At 46.1% G+C, this 16721-nt stretch overlaps 1 protein-coding gene across 1 annotated transcript in view; it reads right to left on the bottom strand.

The window, feature by feature from the left end:
* Positions 1-700: 700 nt before the first annotated feature.
* DOPEY2 (dopey family member 2) overlaps positions 701-16721 on the bottom strand; it is a 38555-nt gene continuing 22534 nt past the window's right edge. Inside the window, 20 exon segments of the mRNA XM_008635286.2 lie at positions 701-3381; positions 3674-3803; positions 4228-4377; positions 4771-4826; positions 5254-5390; positions 6337-6465; positions 7092-7153; positions 7461-7607; positions 8289-8398; positions 8592-8674; positions 8885-9026; positions 10090-10156; positions 10238-10342; positions 10668-10723; positions 11128-11262; positions 11776-11901; positions 12075-12230; positions 12232-12267; positions 12614-12725; positions 13161-14757. Of these exon segments, the coding sequence (XP_008633508.1) occupies positions 3124-3381; positions 3674-3803; positions 4228-4377; positions 4771-4826; positions 5254-5390; positions 6337-6465; positions 7092-7153; positions 7461-7607; positions 8289-8398; positions 8592-8674; positions 8885-9026; positions 10090-10156; positions 10238-10342; positions 10668-10723; positions 11128-11262; positions 11776-11901; positions 12075-12230; positions 12232-12267; positions 12614-12725; positions 13161-14757 (3794 nt within the window). The 3' untranslated portion in view covers positions 701-3123.

The raw sequence follows: 16721 nt of genomic DNA, 5'->3' as shown, positions 1-16721 counted from the left end.
AGGTGTTAAAGCTCACGGTACAGAAGAGTTTTCTTCCCTCTGGAGGAAAGGCAGCACTTCCAGGGCATTTCCCTTGGATATGTGAAAATGTTCAGGCTGGAGTTGTGCAGCAGCAGCCCCCGATTCCCTGGGAAGTCTCTCCCTCCATACAGGATCCACGATCCCTGCAGCAGCAGCTGCCTCCACGTGCTCCATGTTCCAGTCACAACAGAAAGCTTGTCCCAGGCAGGGACAGGGATCTCAGTGTGGGAATTCCAGGGATGTAAAAGCAGGGATACAGGAGGTGGAGCAGCAGGGCCGTGTGATGATGAGAAGGGAAGGGAGGCAGCAGCACAGCCTCCCCCAAGGCAGGGGCCAGCAGTGAGCTCTGCTGCTGGGATACACAGCCCTCATCCCCTAAAATGGGATTTTCAGGAGGAATTAACTCCTGGAAAGGGAGGTCAGGCCTTGGAAAGAGCTGCCCAGGGAGGTTTGGAGTGCCCATCCCCGGAGGTGTCCCAGGAAGGGCTGGAGGTGGCACTCAGTGCTCTGGGCTGGGGACAAGGTGGGCATCGGGCACAGCTGGGACCTGATGGTCTTGGAGATCATTTCCAATGACTCTGGAATTGAATTTGGGAGCTTTTCCAGAGTCAGATAAAAATTAAAAAGTTGGTGAATGAGCAGTGAAGGAAGGTTGAAAAATAAGAACTGCATTTGAAAAGGTATTGCAAAATAACATTTAATATTATTAGAAGAATTACATTCATATATGGTATGGGATACACAACCATCACTTAATGCTCTACACTTCAAGTCCTGCTGCTCTTCAGCAGTTTACCTTGCTTGCACCTCCTAATTTTTTCTTTCAGGGAAATGAAATCCTTTGGAATATTTCAAAGTCTCCCTCTGTGCACTGTGGCTCTGCTGTATCGGAGCTGGCGCATCCGAAAGATAAAGCTGAGCTTGGTTAGACCAAAAAGCAAAAGCACAGCAAAGCAAAAGCATTTCCTCTCCTGGGCTGGAGCTCCAGGCAAAACTGTTCCAGATTCATGGACAGTGAAGTTGTTCTGCTTTGGTAGGACCAGCTTAGAGCAGGACAGCCCTTCCTCAGTGGATTTATCAGCAGGAGCATAAGGGGCAAACAGCTACTGTTAGTCCCACATGGAAAAGCAATAAAGTTATGGAATGAAGGAGTAAAATATTCCCCTTTGGGCCTGTGGAACTGTGCCCCTCCAGCACTCAAGCAGGACTTTTTTTAGTTGAGACCTATCCTCCTTATCCCCAGGCTGTTGATAATTACACAAGATCTGTTTCGATACTAAATTTTACAGAACTTTTAATGACAAAAAGTTGTCTTAGATTTTAATAGTCATTTGATAAAATCATGGAATAATAGAAACATGGAATCGTGGAATGGTTTGGGTTGGAAAGGCCCTTAAAGCCCATCCAGTGCCACCCCTGCCATGGCAGGGACACCTTCCACTGTCCCAGGCTGCTCCAAGCCCCAATGTCCAGCCTGGCCTTGGACACTGCCAGGGATCCAGGGGCAGCCCCAGCTGCTCTGGGAATTCCATCCCAGCCCCTCCTCACCCTCCCAGGGAACGATTCCTGCCCAATCTCCCATCTAGCCCTGCTCTCCTTTATCAGCATTTTAAGGGAAATATCCAAGTATAGAATGCAACCAGCAGGAAACTGAAAGTAAAACTACCAAATCCTCCTGAGTATTCATATTATCCATAAAAATTATTGAAGATAGGTTGGAAATAAACACCAACATTTTAAAAAAAGTGGCCTGCTCCAATACTCAAGTAATGCTTTCAAAGGGTAACTTTTCACTTGTGCTCATTCCAACAGCATTATAGACTATTAATAAATTATATTAATACAAATAATTCACATTCTTCATGACCACACCTCAGTCCACCACTTTCCTTCACTGTAAAAGTGTAAAGAATTTAAGTAAGTTTAGCATAAGCCTATTGTGGCTTTATATTTGTGCAGCATTCCAGTATTAGCAGAGTAAAGGATGTTTTATTATTTTAGTTTATAATCCCAAGATGAGAACCTCATCCATCTGTACCTAAAAGCCACTGCAGAGAAGCCTCCCATGTTTGTCCTGGGAGTTTGGGAAAAATAAATCCCTGGCTCCCAACCTACTGACACTAAACCACGTATTTCCCTTTTCATTAATGCTTTTTAATTAAGCAGAAGCACTGGGGTGATCCCCCTACCTCTCTCACCATCCAGGAACAGCCAAATACATTCTTCTGTACCAAAAGTGTTTTTACAAAGAAAAAAAAAATATTATTTTCATTTTAGTTAAGCTGATGGAATACAGCAATTTCTGGTTTTACAGCATTATCTTCATTGAGTTGCATTTCAGAAGCTGCAGTGACCTGAGTCACTGAAAGAACCAAAGTTTTTAATTAAAAAAAAAAAAAAAAGAATTTTAATATTTCGATCCATTAATTAAAATCTAAAGCCCCTCAAGCAATGCTGATTACAAAGTGTCCCTGCATAGGTTCGTGATTTATGCACATTTCTGTTTCATTAGGAATTGCTAAGCCTGAAGATGCTGTTCTAGCACAGAGCTGGAATTACAGACATGGCAAAGCTGCAGTTCTCTGCACAATGCTGAGACTTAGAAAATCCACCTGTGAGGAATTTGGGGGACTTGTTTAGGATTTGCTCAATTTAGGCCGAATTAAGGGGCTTTCACCTCAGCAAATGACTCACCTTCAAACTGATTGTACACTGACATGCAACATTGGATTTTCCTTCAATTTTCCTTCAGAACACAGTTCCAAAAGCACTTCACAGTCCTGGAGAAGTCACAGGGCAGCTGCTACTTCCACCAAGTCAAAAATATTCTTCCCTTATTTACAAAATGTCTTTAATCCTTCCCATGGAAAACAAGGAAAATACAGTAACTCTGAGAAATTCCCACCAAACTGCCCTTTTTTCCCCACCACAGGAACTAGAGATTCCTGCTTTTTACCACCAGCTCCTGGATAATTGAAGAGCACTCTGCAACAGCAGGGAGAAATCCCAAAATGTAGCTGGAAATCTGGGGGAAAAACAGGAATTTCAGCCAAGCTTTCCTTGTATTTGCTGTTGATCCACCACGAGGGTCCCACATGAGGCTCAACTTTCCATGTTTTCCAGGAAGTCACATTCCACACTGTCTTCCAGCTGCTGCAGGATCCTGATGCCATTGCTGCCACCAGAATCCATGGAGAGAGCTACGCAGGGCTGGGAATTTTGGGAGTCACTGCCACGTGCTGTGAATGCCCAGCACAGAGTCTGGAAGAAAGGCAGCAGCTGGGTGATGCTGGATACGGAGCGCAGGGTCAGCAGGGGGAATCTGGGATTCCTGGGAATTCCCTCTGGGTGGTTTGGGTCCTGCAAGGAAAAAAAGATCTGGGATTTACTAAAGGTAAATGAAAAAGAATGGTTTGGGTTGGAAGGGACCTTAAAGCTCATCCATGAGCTCTTCCACTGTCCCAGGCTGCTCCAAGCCCCATCCAACCTGGCCTTGGACATTCCAGGGATCCAGGGGCAGCCACAGCTGCTCTGGGCAGCCTTTTCCCCTTCCTCACAGGGAATATCTAAAAATCCCTTGAATGACTTTAAATCGTGTGTTTGGAAAAGTAAGTTAATGGATTAAAGAAAAAGAAAGGAGAAGTTTCTTTACCCCATATTTCATCTTGAGCAGATCCATGATCCTCACGATGTGGGGTCTGCATTCCTGGTGGTTTTCCACCAGGTGAGAGGTGACAGGAGATGATTCCGTGTCCACCTCTGGCACGAAGGCCCATTTGTACCTGGAACAAATGGATTGATTCCTTGAGAAGATGAAAACCCTTGTTTGCATCATGCCTGGTTTAGTGCAGCACTGGTTGTTTCTAGAAAGATCTGTCATAAATGTTCTCTTTTGCTATTAATGAACTATCACATTACTAATTTGTCAATATTTAAATACAGCCAGCTCCAAAACATTCCCAGGTGTGTGGCAGATGTGAAACAATCTCCACCTTTCTCTTCTCCCAATTTTCCAAGTTAAGGAATGCCCTAAAAACGATGGTGAAATCCTCCTATACCAAGACCAAATTATTCTCCCAAATCCCCTAAATTCCATTGATCTCAATATCACCACTTGTAGGAGGAACTGATGAAAGGCAAAATGCAATCTTGAGGAAAACAGGATTCCTTTAAGGGATAAGGGAACAGAGGAGAAGAGGGACTTACATTTGGAAGAGCTGCATCCTGTCAGAGGGGAAGGAAAGTGCTGTGTCCAGGAATTTGCAGGCTGCCAGGTACAGGCACAGCTCGTTGGGCTGGATCTCAGCCCCACTGCCATCTCCAGAGCCTTTAGCTTTGCTCATTTTGCTGTTGCTCCTGTGTTTAAATTAAGAAATGTCCCCTTAAAACACAAATCCACTCAAGGTTTTTCAGTCAGCACAAGAGAAATGCCCACACTTACACAAAGGAGCTTTTGTGCAATTATTTTTATTCTGTGGGAATAATCTAAAATATACCAAAAAAGGGCAGCATTTTAAAATAGCCAACTGCTGACTTAGCATTTAACTTTATTTTTGTGCACAACCAATAATTAATACCTGTATTTTTAAGCATATCACTAATTTAGCTGCTAAAAATATCCCTAAATTATGATTTATCAGTACCAGAATATAAAAGTGCAATAGCAAAATATCCTGTTGACTCCTCCCTATCCCAGCGCATTAATTAAATTAATTATTTTAAAGAAATCTCTCAAATGGCAATTCTTACTTTGATGGTTCCTCTTCCTCAGTCAAATCTTCTTCCAGCTGTAGAAATGTCTGGATCTTTAAAGAAGCAATTTTGGAGATGCTGAAATATTCATACAACTCAATCCCAACTAAAAGTGATGCTTTACATTGAAAAGGAACCTTTATGACTTGTAACAAACTCATGAATCAGGCAAGAGATTCCATTAACAGCAACAAATTTGATCCAAAAGGAATTTCCTAATGACAATTTCACTTCATCCCCCAAATTATCAGACTAATGTAAAACTGTGAAAGCATTTCCAAACAGGGAAGAGGAAAAAGGTAAACTGGGAAAACCCACAGGCTGATTTTTTCAAATAGATTTTTATATTTAATATAAATATTAAATATATTAAATTTTTTTCTATAGAAAATGAAAAGGTAATAATTTTAATGTATTTAAAATATTTTTATATTTATATTTAAAAATATTTTCTATATTTTTTCAAAACTTCTTCCTTACCAATTCTGTTACCATGATTGGCCACAACGAGGTGAGATGCTGAGGGGAAATCCTCAACAAAAGAACTCTGAAGAACAGAAACATCTGGGCAGCCACCAGAGAAGTCTGGCCCACACGGAGGTTCTCAGTCAGGCGCTCTGGAGGAAGCATAAAAAAAGGGAAAAAATGAAATAAAAGTAGCATTTTCCTGAATTTGTGGTGTTTTGGGAATTGAAATGTAGAACCATGGAATGGTTTGGGTTGGAAAGGCCCTTAAAGCCCATCCAGAGCCACCCCTGCCATGGGCAGGGCACCTCCCACTGTCCCAGGCTGCTCCAAGCCCCAATGTCCAGCCTGGCCTTGGGCACTGCCAGGGATCCAGGGGCAGCCCCAGCTGCTCTGGGAATTCCATCCCAGCCCCTCCTCACCTTCCCAGGGAACAATTCCTTCCCAATATTCCATCTATCCCAGTTTCTTCAGCTTAAGGCCATTCCCCTTGTCCTGTCACTCCATCCCTTGTGAAAGGTCCCTCTCCACCTTACAGAAGGTGGCAAAACAGAATTCTTTACTTTACCATCAGTTTTGGGCTGAGTTCCTTGCATTGGATAACTAAATTGAAATTCAGACACAGCCTGAAAGGGATTATAGTGCACAAAACTTGGTCAAAGTGACATTTAAGGAGAACAACAGCTCAAGAGTGGCTGGAACATTGCCATGAAATAATCACGTTCCCAGTTGTATTTCCAAACATTTCAAAGGCCTTGAAACCAAGATTGCTGTCTCTCCTTGCTGAGAACATTTATCTGTTGGAATTCAGAGATTCATAAATTTTGTTCAAAATTTAAAAAAAACAGAAGCCTGTGCTGGCAAAGAGGTGACTTTGCTTTCTTGCAGAATCTGTATCATGGAGTGGTTTGGGTTGGGAGGGACATTAAAGATCAGCCAGTTCCATGGGTGGGGACACCTCCCACTGTGCCAGGCTGCTCCAAGCCCCAATGTCCAGCCTGGCCTTGGGCACTGCCAGGGATCCAGGGGCAGCCCCAGCTGCTCTGGACCAAGGGATCTGTGTTGCAGCTGAAGGGAAAGGCAGGGATGAAGCCTCACCTTGGATTAGGGGCAGGTACAGGTGGTACTGGTCGATCTCTCCGCTGAAGACAGCGAACGCCTGTCTCTTCAGCAGCATTGCCTTCTGCTCAAAGCTGGGGTACAGCTTCAGGGCACTGCTCTGCATGTCTGCAACACAGAGCAGAGTTAGCTACCCCAGAAAAACTGCTCGGGTTTGGGGCTGAAAGTAATCCCTGTGTTCTGAAATCTTCTACAGAGGAAAACTCTCTCGGTCACTGACCATGAATTTGTGTTGTAACCTCTCCATTATTCCTTTAGAAAGGCTTAAAAAGAGACTGAAGCTGCTTGAGGCCAATTTAAGGGGTCCTATCACATCCTTTCCCTCAGGATTTGTTCTTCCACACTCTCCTCAAGCCTGAATTAGAGGTCAAAGCACATTCATCCAGGGTTTGCTGCACTGCTGCTCCACCTTCCCGCAGCTCACGGCAGACACCTGCAGAGTTTGGGCAGCGTTTGCCAAAGTCTCCTCCTGGAAAAGGTCACACTCAGACAACTCAAAATTAGGGCAAAATGTGAATGTGGGAGCACAGCAAAGCCTCCTTTGGTGTGTTTTAGACATGACCAAAATCTGGATTGAACTCAGCTTTAGCTGGGAATGAAGTTAACAAAAAGGTCAATTATGCACAGTCAGCAATTTATGGATACAGCAGGGTATTAAAAATGCACCCAAGTGGCTCAAATGCAAAAAGGTTACAAATTGAGGTAGAAATAAATCATCAGCAGCTGATACTTACTCATCAAATCCTTGAACATCGTTTTCTCATGTGTGAGGAGATGATCAATGATGGATCTCCAGCTGCAGGAGAGAAAGAAGGAATTAGATATCCAGGGAAAGCTGTGGTGTGGGTTCACCTCAGAAATGATTTGGGTCAAAACTTTTTATACAAGGAAACAGTTTCCCAACAGGATTCATGCGCAGACTCTTATCTGGGTTAACAAAGAATGAATGGAGCAGAATTAGTGGCAAGACCCATTTTTAACATTATCCCATTCCATAAGAAAGCACTAAATGGAATTTTCTTCCCAATTTTAGTCTTCTCCTTTAAATCCTTTCCTTGCAAACTCAGAATCCAAGCTTGGAGTGGTACAACCCCACGTCTTACTGAGTGCAGGAAGTATCCATCTGGAAAAAAGATGGATCCATGTACAATTCCAGCACTTCTTTTTTCCAGGCTCTCTTGGTGTAGGCGTATCCACTCAGGGAGCTGAGCAGCTGAGCACCAGCACGGAAACTGGGAATGTTGTAGGCACTGGGGAAGAGAACAAAAATGATCAATATAGGCTTTTCAAAAGTTCAGGAATAGATTCCAACTGACAGAAGGGTTGGTTTGAATGAGATTTTTAGGAAGGAATCCTTCCCTGTGAGGATGGGAAGGGGCTGGGATGGAATTCCCAGAGCAGCTGGGGCTGCCCCTGGATCCCTGGCAGTGTCCAAGGCCAGGTTGGACATTGGAGCTTGGAGCAGCCTGGGACAGTGGGAGGTGTCCCTGCCATGACAGGGGTGGGGCTGGATGGGATTTAAGGTCTTTTCCAACCCAAACCAGTCTGGATTCCATGCCCTGTGTCTCCACTGGATATCATCCATCTCTCCCACACCTGTGCTTTTGGTGAAAAACCAGGAAGGGGATAGGGAGAGATGATTCTCTCCCTGCTTCCTGGTGGATCCTGGGATCTGCCCATGCTCTGTTGCCTCATCCCCATTCCCTGACAGGCACAGAAAGGGAGCTTTGAGGGAAGCCCAGAATCCCAGGTGGGGAACCCCCACAGCTGAGCAGAAACTGCTGGCACAGAACTCCAACAACAACAGGTTCAGCTCCTGGGGAAACACAGCTCAAACCTTGTTAGAATGGAAACAGGGAATGGAGGAACAAGGGAAAAACAAGTGTCAAAAAGATCAGACAGGGAAACCCCAGGAGCAGAGAGAGGCTCACCTGTGGTTGCGCAGATACGGGAACACGTAATAGAGCAAGCGGGAGATGAGGGGCACGGCCTTCTCCTTCTCATCGCTGCGGTAAACCATGTCCAGCAGAGAGGCCAGGACCTGCAAAAGGCAAAGGAAAACTCTTCAAACCCACAGCTGGCACTTCTGGCCAAAGGGGAAAGCCTGCCATGTTTCAGGCTGGAAGTTTGGGCAATGGAATGGTCCCCAAAAGATTTACACTCCCATTTTATCTACTGGGAAAATCTTCCTCACCTTAATAACCCCAAAAACCCCCCAGATGAGAGGGTCTCACCTCTGCAAGGAGAGAAAGAGCTTGGACACTGTAGATTGAAGGAGCAGAGGCAGAAACCATGGAAGATGGTGCCACTGATGTATCTAAAAGAGGCAAAATAATAGAGTTTTCTCCTCAGACAGGTCTAAATGTTGTTGTTTCCTAATTTGCTGCCCAAACAGAACATTTATTTGCACATTGGTGTTACACTGAAATGTAAACTCATGCAAACCCCACATCATCAAACCCCTCGTGCTCTTCAGTGCCTCCAGCAGAGGAGAGGGAGCAGCAGGATTCAGGGAAAGCCACGTTACCATTCACATCCTCCACGTTGAATTCATCTGGTAAAATCTGAGGCTGAGCTTTCACTTCCAAGTTCCTGCTCAGCCAGCTGGTCTGTTCCAGGGAAGAACCAGCAATGGTCCCCACAGCCTCCAGGATCTTTTGGGTCACCTCCTGTAACATAACCAAAGTGGCATCAGATGAACACTTGGTGTGTTTAATTCCCAGGGAAGTGAGGAGCTGCAGTGAAACCAAATCCCATCCTATCACGGCATCCCGCAGTGGTAGGGAGGAGAAGAGAGATCCAACAGGCAGAATTGTGCAGCAAGATTCATTTATTTAATTATTTTACAACTCTTTTATAGACTTTTTTTCTTCATAGTCAAATTGATCAAAGGATCAGCCACTCCTTGGGGTGATTGGCTAAAATCCTAAAACATCCATTGTCAAAATATTTTTCTACTGTACCATAAACAAAGCTCTGCAAGGTCACAGGTGTTCATAGCTTATGGAACTCTGCTAATATCTTCAGTGAGAGAGAAAAGTATCCCACGGGACTGGAAAGAAGCAAGAGAAGTTCTTGCCAGCTGCATATTTGTATCCACACCATCCAGCCAAAGCAAAGCAGAGGCTGTAAAATGACACCATTTTCTGTCATTGCTGCCATTTTGCTGGCAGGACTCTGAAGCAGAAGGGGAGATCGAATTTCTCTGTTGGCACACGGAAGTCCTGTAACCACAACAGCTCCTCACAGCCAAAACCAGCCAGGTAAGCAGTGTTCAAACTGTCCTGGTAAAATCAGGCAGTACAGGAGGAGAACCCTGCTCTGCTCCACCCTTTCTTTACACAACAGCTGAGGTCAGTCATTCCCATTGCTCCAAGGGTAATTAGGCCACTGATTTTCCTAGACAGCTTGGAGATTTCAATATTCACACACAGGACATGAACTCATGACATCCCACTTGTGTTATGAGCTCAGTTCTGAGAAAGATCATAATATTGCACAGTGAAAACAGCTTGGAAAAGATTTCAGGTATTTGGGGCAAAATTCTATTTGTCTCTCGTGTTGGAGTCTCCCCTGTTCACCAGGCCTCAGCCAGAATGTGTGGATGCACGTTCAGGCATTCCCAAGAGCACAGGAATGCAGGTACAAAGGACAGATCAGGTCATCTCCACTTTTCCTCACCTGAACAGTGCCAGGTTTAGGAACTCAAAGGTAAACATGAACCCACTGTACCTGCAAATCTTTCTGGTCCTTTTTGTTTTCCAGGGTGGGTGTCCTTGTCACAAAGTCATTCAGGGTGCTGTGGGGAGAGCAGAGCACTCTGAGTTAGGAATTGCACAGTGTAAAACCTCTGTAAGACTTCTCCTCTCTCATGCAGTACCTGAGGAGAAGGAAGTGTCCAGGAGGAGCCAAGTTCAACTGCACAGACTCTCTGAGGAGCCCTAATAAGGGCTGGAAGTTCTCCTGCAGGGCTGGGACGGGGAGTCTGCAAAAAAAATAAAACCAAACCACACCTGAGTGAAGGTGGAGTTAGGGAAAGAACAACACACAACACACAGGGGTAACTTGGCGGCCTAAAAGCTTCAGGATCAGTCCTTGGGATCCTGTCCTTGCTGACTGTCAGTGTCACTTCCCCTTCCAGTGTCACAGCCCTGGCACTCTGTGTCTGTGTGTCACCAACCAAGTGACAGCACATTTCCTGCAGAGAAGTGTTCTGGGACATGAAGATCAAAGGAAAGCAGAAATGACAATATTGGCTGTTCTCTCACTGGAGTCAAACAGAAAATTCTCTTTTAGCAGGACTGAATTACCTCTGAATGAAAGCATAACTGAACTGCAGCACTGGGATATCCACGAGAGAAGATTTCTGGAAAAGAAAAGCAAACCCACATTTATTTGCCATCAGAAGGAAAAAGAAGATCCAACCTGACCTTGGACACTTCCAGGGATCCAGGGGCAGCCCCAGCTGCTCTGGGCACCCTGTGCCAGGGCCTGCCCACCCTCCCAGGGAAGGATTTATCCCCAATATCCCATCTAACCCTGCTCTCTGATCATTTAAAACCATTCCCCCTTTCCCATCACCATCTCCTGATATATTCCAAAGAACCTACTCATTGTGGATCAAACCACATTGTGGATAACAAAACTTATTCAGGAGCAAAAGAGAATCCCCACATTGAAAAGAAAACCTTTCTAACAATGCTTTAAAGACCCATTGGAACAGATCCAGGGTGGAATACATTAAGAAAATGGAATTATCTTCCTGGTTACCTCTTCCCCCTTGATTTGTGCTGGTTTCTTGACCACCTCTTTGACCAGATATAATATGGTGTCAGTTTTCAGTGTATTCAGGGCACAAATTAAATCCACAAGGATAAGCTGAGATGCACTGGCCACTGGGAGAATCTGACAAAAGAGAACAAAACAAAAGACACATCCCTCAGACCAAACCAGCTTTTTGTGTGATTACTCAAATATCAAAATTAAATGTAAATTACAGAGGTTAAATCAAACACACAGCCCTTGCCATATAAAGATCTTCTCCCAACACCTTATGGAAACATCTGGATTCTGCTCCAGTAAAAGCAGGAAAGAAAAAGGTTCTGCCCAGAATAAATAATGAGTTCCAGAGAAGACAGCTCTCACTTTCTCTGCAAATTGATTCATGGTCTTTAAAATATAATTGTCCAATTGCAGTCCAGTATTGAAGAAAAAAAAGGCTTTTGCTCTGAGATTTAGAGTGCCACTGTGTGGGTTTTATTTGACTGGTTATTGAGGTTTAATTGTAGTCCTGATGCTTTTTCTAAATAAGAGCATCTCAGATTTTTCAGTCTGAATCTACAGAGCTGAGAACTGACCCTATAAATGTAACATTTGCCTTTATCTAGGAAATGGAAGGGTGCCTTTCTTTAGTTTCACCTTGGTTTTACTGTGACTCCTGTGAGGTTTCTTGCTGTTCCACACTGCTGCAATTGCTGCCATCAGCTGGATTCCAAGTTGTGCTGTCAAGGGATTCAGGAAATCCAATATTTTTGTTCTTAGTGTCTTTAAAGGGGAGAAAAATAACTATCAATGTAAGGCAAAGGCCACCTCCTATCTTATAAAACATCATTTCTTTTCCCAGGATATACAGAAAATAACAACTAAAGAACTCTGGGTAAAATGCACTGGGGAGGATGCAGAGATAAAAAAAATCAGCATTTTAAAAGAGCTCCTACTTTGGTTGCTTTAAAGTAGACTGAAGAGGAGCCTTTAGTTGTCCCAAAGAAGTCAGTTGGTCTTTTTTGGGAGTCTTCTCTCTTTATGACACTCCAGAGGAGGGCCATGGTGTTCATAATGCGAGGCAGCTCTTCCAGGATTTTTTTTTTTGCTGGCAGTCCTCAGGTTGGCAGGTTCAGCTGAACAGGAAAACTGGGAAAAAACCCCCAAAAATATCAATATGAAAATAATTTATTATGCACAAGAGCCTAAAAATTGTAGGGAACACATCAAAACATCAACTCAAGAGAAAAGAAAAGGTTGTTGATGACAGAGGACTGATATTTGCATCACCATGATCGTCATGAATAATGATTTAAAATTCACTTTGCAGGCTTCAAATGCAGAAAATGAAGCTCAGTCCTTCCACTTGGACTCAGTTCAGTTCTTTGGGTGTGCTATGAGGCCTCTCTGAGGTTATTTTCTTGTACAATTCACTGCTTCTATTCACCTGGAAGGAAAAGGGAAGTGCCTCTGTTGTCAGGGGATTCCCACGTACCTTTTTTGTTGGATTGGGATGATCCAGAAGACAGAAGTGCCCAATGGTTGTCAGCCCTTCCAGAAGGGTGAGGGGATAATCAGGAGTCACGTTTTCTCTTTTAGAAGTTAAGCTTTGGAGGGGGGGGAAAAAAAAACCAAACAGGTTAATAAGTCGAGAGGTATTTCCTTGATTAAAAATTCCATTCTTTCCTGCTTCTATTCCCTAGCTAAAACTGGAATGAATATCAGGAATATCAGGTCAGGAATGTCAGGTCAGGAATATCAGGTCAGGAATGTCAAAACAAAAGGATCCATAAAACTGGGAACTTTTACACTTGGATGGAAGGCAGAGGGGGACAGAAGTACCACAGCTGCTGCTCCTCTTTCCTCTCCTCCTCCAGCTGCTGCCACAATCCTGCTTCCAGCTCACTCTAGGGACTTTTTTTAGCAGGAATTAAGGATCAAACCCTGGGAGCCATGGAGCTGACCCAGGGAGTTCCTACACACTCACTGCTCTGTGGTGAGGGGAATTCTCAGGATAACAAATCCCCCCCGGTGGCTCTTACCTGGCAGATGTTTTGGCAGAAGTCTTCACAGCTTCATTTTCATACTGCTTGACAAGCTCGTCCAGGTTCTTACAGATCTGCACCACAAACGGGGCCACGGTCCAGCCTAAGGACTTCCCAAAATAGGGCAGGGAACTGGTGACCAATCCTACCCACGTGGGATGCATCCCATGGCCATACTCTGGTTGGAGCCCCCTAACCACAGCAGAGACAAACAACCCCTGGGAAGTGATGGGATGGGGATACACGTATTGCATGGCCCCAATGGCCTGCTGGAAGTTCACAGCCTGCCGCCACTCCTTGGAGAGGTCAGACTGGTTCTCCTGCTCCTCAGGGCTCTGTCCCAGGTGGTGCTCCAAGACAATCAACACCTGCAGGAGCTTCAGCAGCTCAATCTGCAGCGGGTGCTCACTCCAGATCTGATCATGGCCAAAATTGATCAGGCTCTCCTCAAAGAGCTCCTCCTGGGCCCCGTGGTGGGCGCCATCAGCCACGAGCAGCTCGTAGCGTTTGTGGCTGACGTACATGGACGCCGACAGCGAGAGCAGAACAAACTCCTGCACTTTGCACCTTCCCAGCAAATTGTGGATGAACTCCACGTTCTTGGTCTCGGCCGCCTTGGCCGCGGTGGCCAGCTGGGCCATCATCCTGATGAGCACCTCCACGCTTTTCACCTGCACATCCCTGTTGCCCAGGACGTCCCTGTGGGTGACCTTCAGGCAGCAGGGGTAGTAGGAGCGCAGGAAGCTCAGGCACAGGTAGGTGAGCAGCTCGATCAGCAGGGAATGGGGACACATGGTGGGCGACTGAGGCTGCAGCTTCCCATAAAAGCTCTGCCCTACGAGAGCTTCCTGGTGGCGAGCCAAGAGGTTGTAGATGAGGTTCAGGTGTGCTGTGGAGCTGGTGTCCATGCTGGTGGTGGCCACAGCCTCGATGAATTCCTTGGGGTTGGTTTTGAGCACCGCCTCCAGCACGGAGAAGGCGTAGAGCACCCGCCGGGAGTCGTAGGGCTGCAAATACAGCAGCATGTGCTTGAACAGGGCCTCTGCCATCTCCTGCTTCTCCTTCTGCTGCTTCAGCAGCCTGCACTGGGTGATTTCCTGCAGCTCCAAGTCCACCTCTTCGTCACTGGACAGAGACTCCGAGGCCTGAGTCCTCTCGGAGTCGGCCCTCACGAGGTTGGGCCCCGTGCTGGATTTGGAGCTCTCGGACAGGGAGGCATTGAGGGAATTCCCGTGGGTTGGGGCCTCTCTGCCATCAGCAGTGGCCTCATTGTCCTCGTTGCTCAGCTCCTGCAGCTCCAGGGAAGGGGAGAAGGAGGAGGTGTTGTCACTGTCATGGCCTGTGCTGGTGTCTGCAGATTCCGTGTGCTCGCTGGTGTCTGGATCAGCCTCTGCGTCCTGATAAGATCCATCGTTTTCAGGCTGCTCACCTTTCAGCTCTGCCTTCTCTGGATCATTTTCCACTTCAGCCCAAATTGCTTCTCTATCCACAGCAGTGAAGTGGCTCAAGGGAAGGTTTTCCTCGGAATTGCTCTCAGAGATGCCAGACTCTTTCAAAGGAGCCTTTTTCTTGCAAAGCCAATCACGAACATAGTCTGAAAAAAATAATTTTTTTCACTTAATTTTCTATTTCACACATAAAATCATATCATAGTCTGGCTTGGAAGGGACCTTTAAGGGTCATTTAGTCAACACAACGTGCTTTATATTCAATAAATCATTTTAAAAAAGGTTTGTAAAGCTACTCTGCTCCAGTCCCATATTAATTGTAATGAGTGGGGCTAAAAAAATGGGCAAGAATTATTCTTAAGGCAAGAATTATTTCTCTTTTAAAGTGGTTAGAGAGCAGTTCTAACCTACTGCAAAGAGAGCAGGATCAAAACATGAAACACTTTTAGGCTGAGACTCCCTAGGAGAGACAATTGTTTTTATGCTTCCTGAATATTCAGTGTTTGTGGAGATCAGGAGGGAAATGAGAAGGATGGCAACAGAGGGATTGCTTAATTAATTAATTAAAGAGCTAATGTTTTCCTTGATTAAATGCTGTGGGATAAGGAAGGAGTAGATCAGCTCTGTGTTTCTATAGCATTCCTGTGGATGCTGTAATTGCGTGACATTTATTTGCCAATTGACACCAAAAAATCATGCTGAGAGCACAGCCTGGGAACAGGCACAGCGCAGGTGACAGCAGCTTTCTGTACATAAAACTCCCAGAAACTTCTCTGCTGTTTCCTGCTCTGCTCCAGGAAAAAAACTTGGATATTTGGGCTAAATCCCAGAATTGTTAAGGTTGGAAAAGATCTCCAAGAGCAGAGTCCAGCCATCACCCAGCACTGAGCCATGTCCCCAAGTGCCACCTTCACACATTTTTCAACACTTCCAGGGAAGGCGACTCCATCACTGCCCTGGGCAGCCCATTCCAATGCTTTACAACCCTTTCCATGGAGAAATTTTTCCTAATCTCCAATCTAAACCTCCCCTGGTGCCATTTGAGGCCACTTCCTCTCCTCCTTTCCCTTGGCACACGGCAGCAGAGCCCGACCCCCCCTCACTGCCCCTCCTGGCAGGCGCTTGGGGGAAGCAGTGGGGCCCCCCCTGAGCCTCCTCTGCTCCAGCCTGAGCCCCTTTCCCAGCTCCCTCAGCCGCTCCTGGGGCTCCAGCCCCTTCCCAGCTCCCTTCCCTGCCCTGGACACGCTCCAGCCCCTCCAGGGCTCTCCTGCAGGAGCCAGAACTGGGCACAGCCCTCGAGGGGCCTCTCAGTGCCCAGCACAGAGGGACAATCCCTGCCCTGCTCCTGCTGGACACACAATTCCTGATCCAGCCCAGGGGCCAGTGGCCTCCTGCCCACCTGGGCACCCCTGGGCTCGTGTCCAGCCGCTGGCACCAGCACCCCCAGGGCCTTTCCCAGCTTTCCAGCCCCTCTGCCCAGCCTGGAGTTCCACGGGGTAGCTGTGACCCCAGGGCAGGACCTGGCCCTTGGCCTGGTTGACCCTCACACCGTTGGCCCCAGCCTGTAAATGATGCAAGTGTCTCACATCCGTTCCACTTCCAGCAATCCCAAACCTTAAATCTGGGTGGCTGGACATCATCTTCAATTCCAAATATTTTGCTTCCACATCCTAGCTCTGGGATGCCTCTGCCACAAAGGCTCAGCTCTGCTCTTGAATGAAAACAGATCTTTGGACACATATTTCAATTTTCAGAAGTCAGCAGGATGAGGAAGGGGTTTGTTTTTGTGTGCCTAAAACAGCAAAATATTCCTCACACCATCACCCATCTGCTCCTGGACTCCTTTTGGCTGCAGACCTAGTTTTGCTCTGGAAGGGATCCTGAAAACAGTGAACAGTGTGGATCATCTAGGAAAAAAATGAGAAGTGTGGGACAAGATCCCAGAGCAAAGCAGGGAGCAATCCAAACCATCAGGGAGGTGCAGCCACCAGAACAGGAAAGATCCTTCAATTAGAATGATTTAGTCCTGAGCTCTGCCTTAGGCATCACTACAGGGACGGGATGAGCAGGAATCCATGGATCTGATGTAGGGGAACAACTGCTCCCTTCA

The sequence above is a fragment of the Corvus brachyrhynchos genome, unplaced genomic scaffold (assembly GCF_000691975.1).
Source record: "Corvus brachyrhynchos isolate BGI_N302 unplaced genomic scaffold, ASM69197v1 scaffold434, whole genome shotgun sequence".
NCBI lineage: Eukaryota > Metazoa > Chordata > Aves > Passeriformes > Corvidae > Corvus > Corvus brachyrhynchos.
Note: the sequence above shows the minus strand (reverse complement) of the source record. Positions and strands in the feature narration are given on the sequence as shown.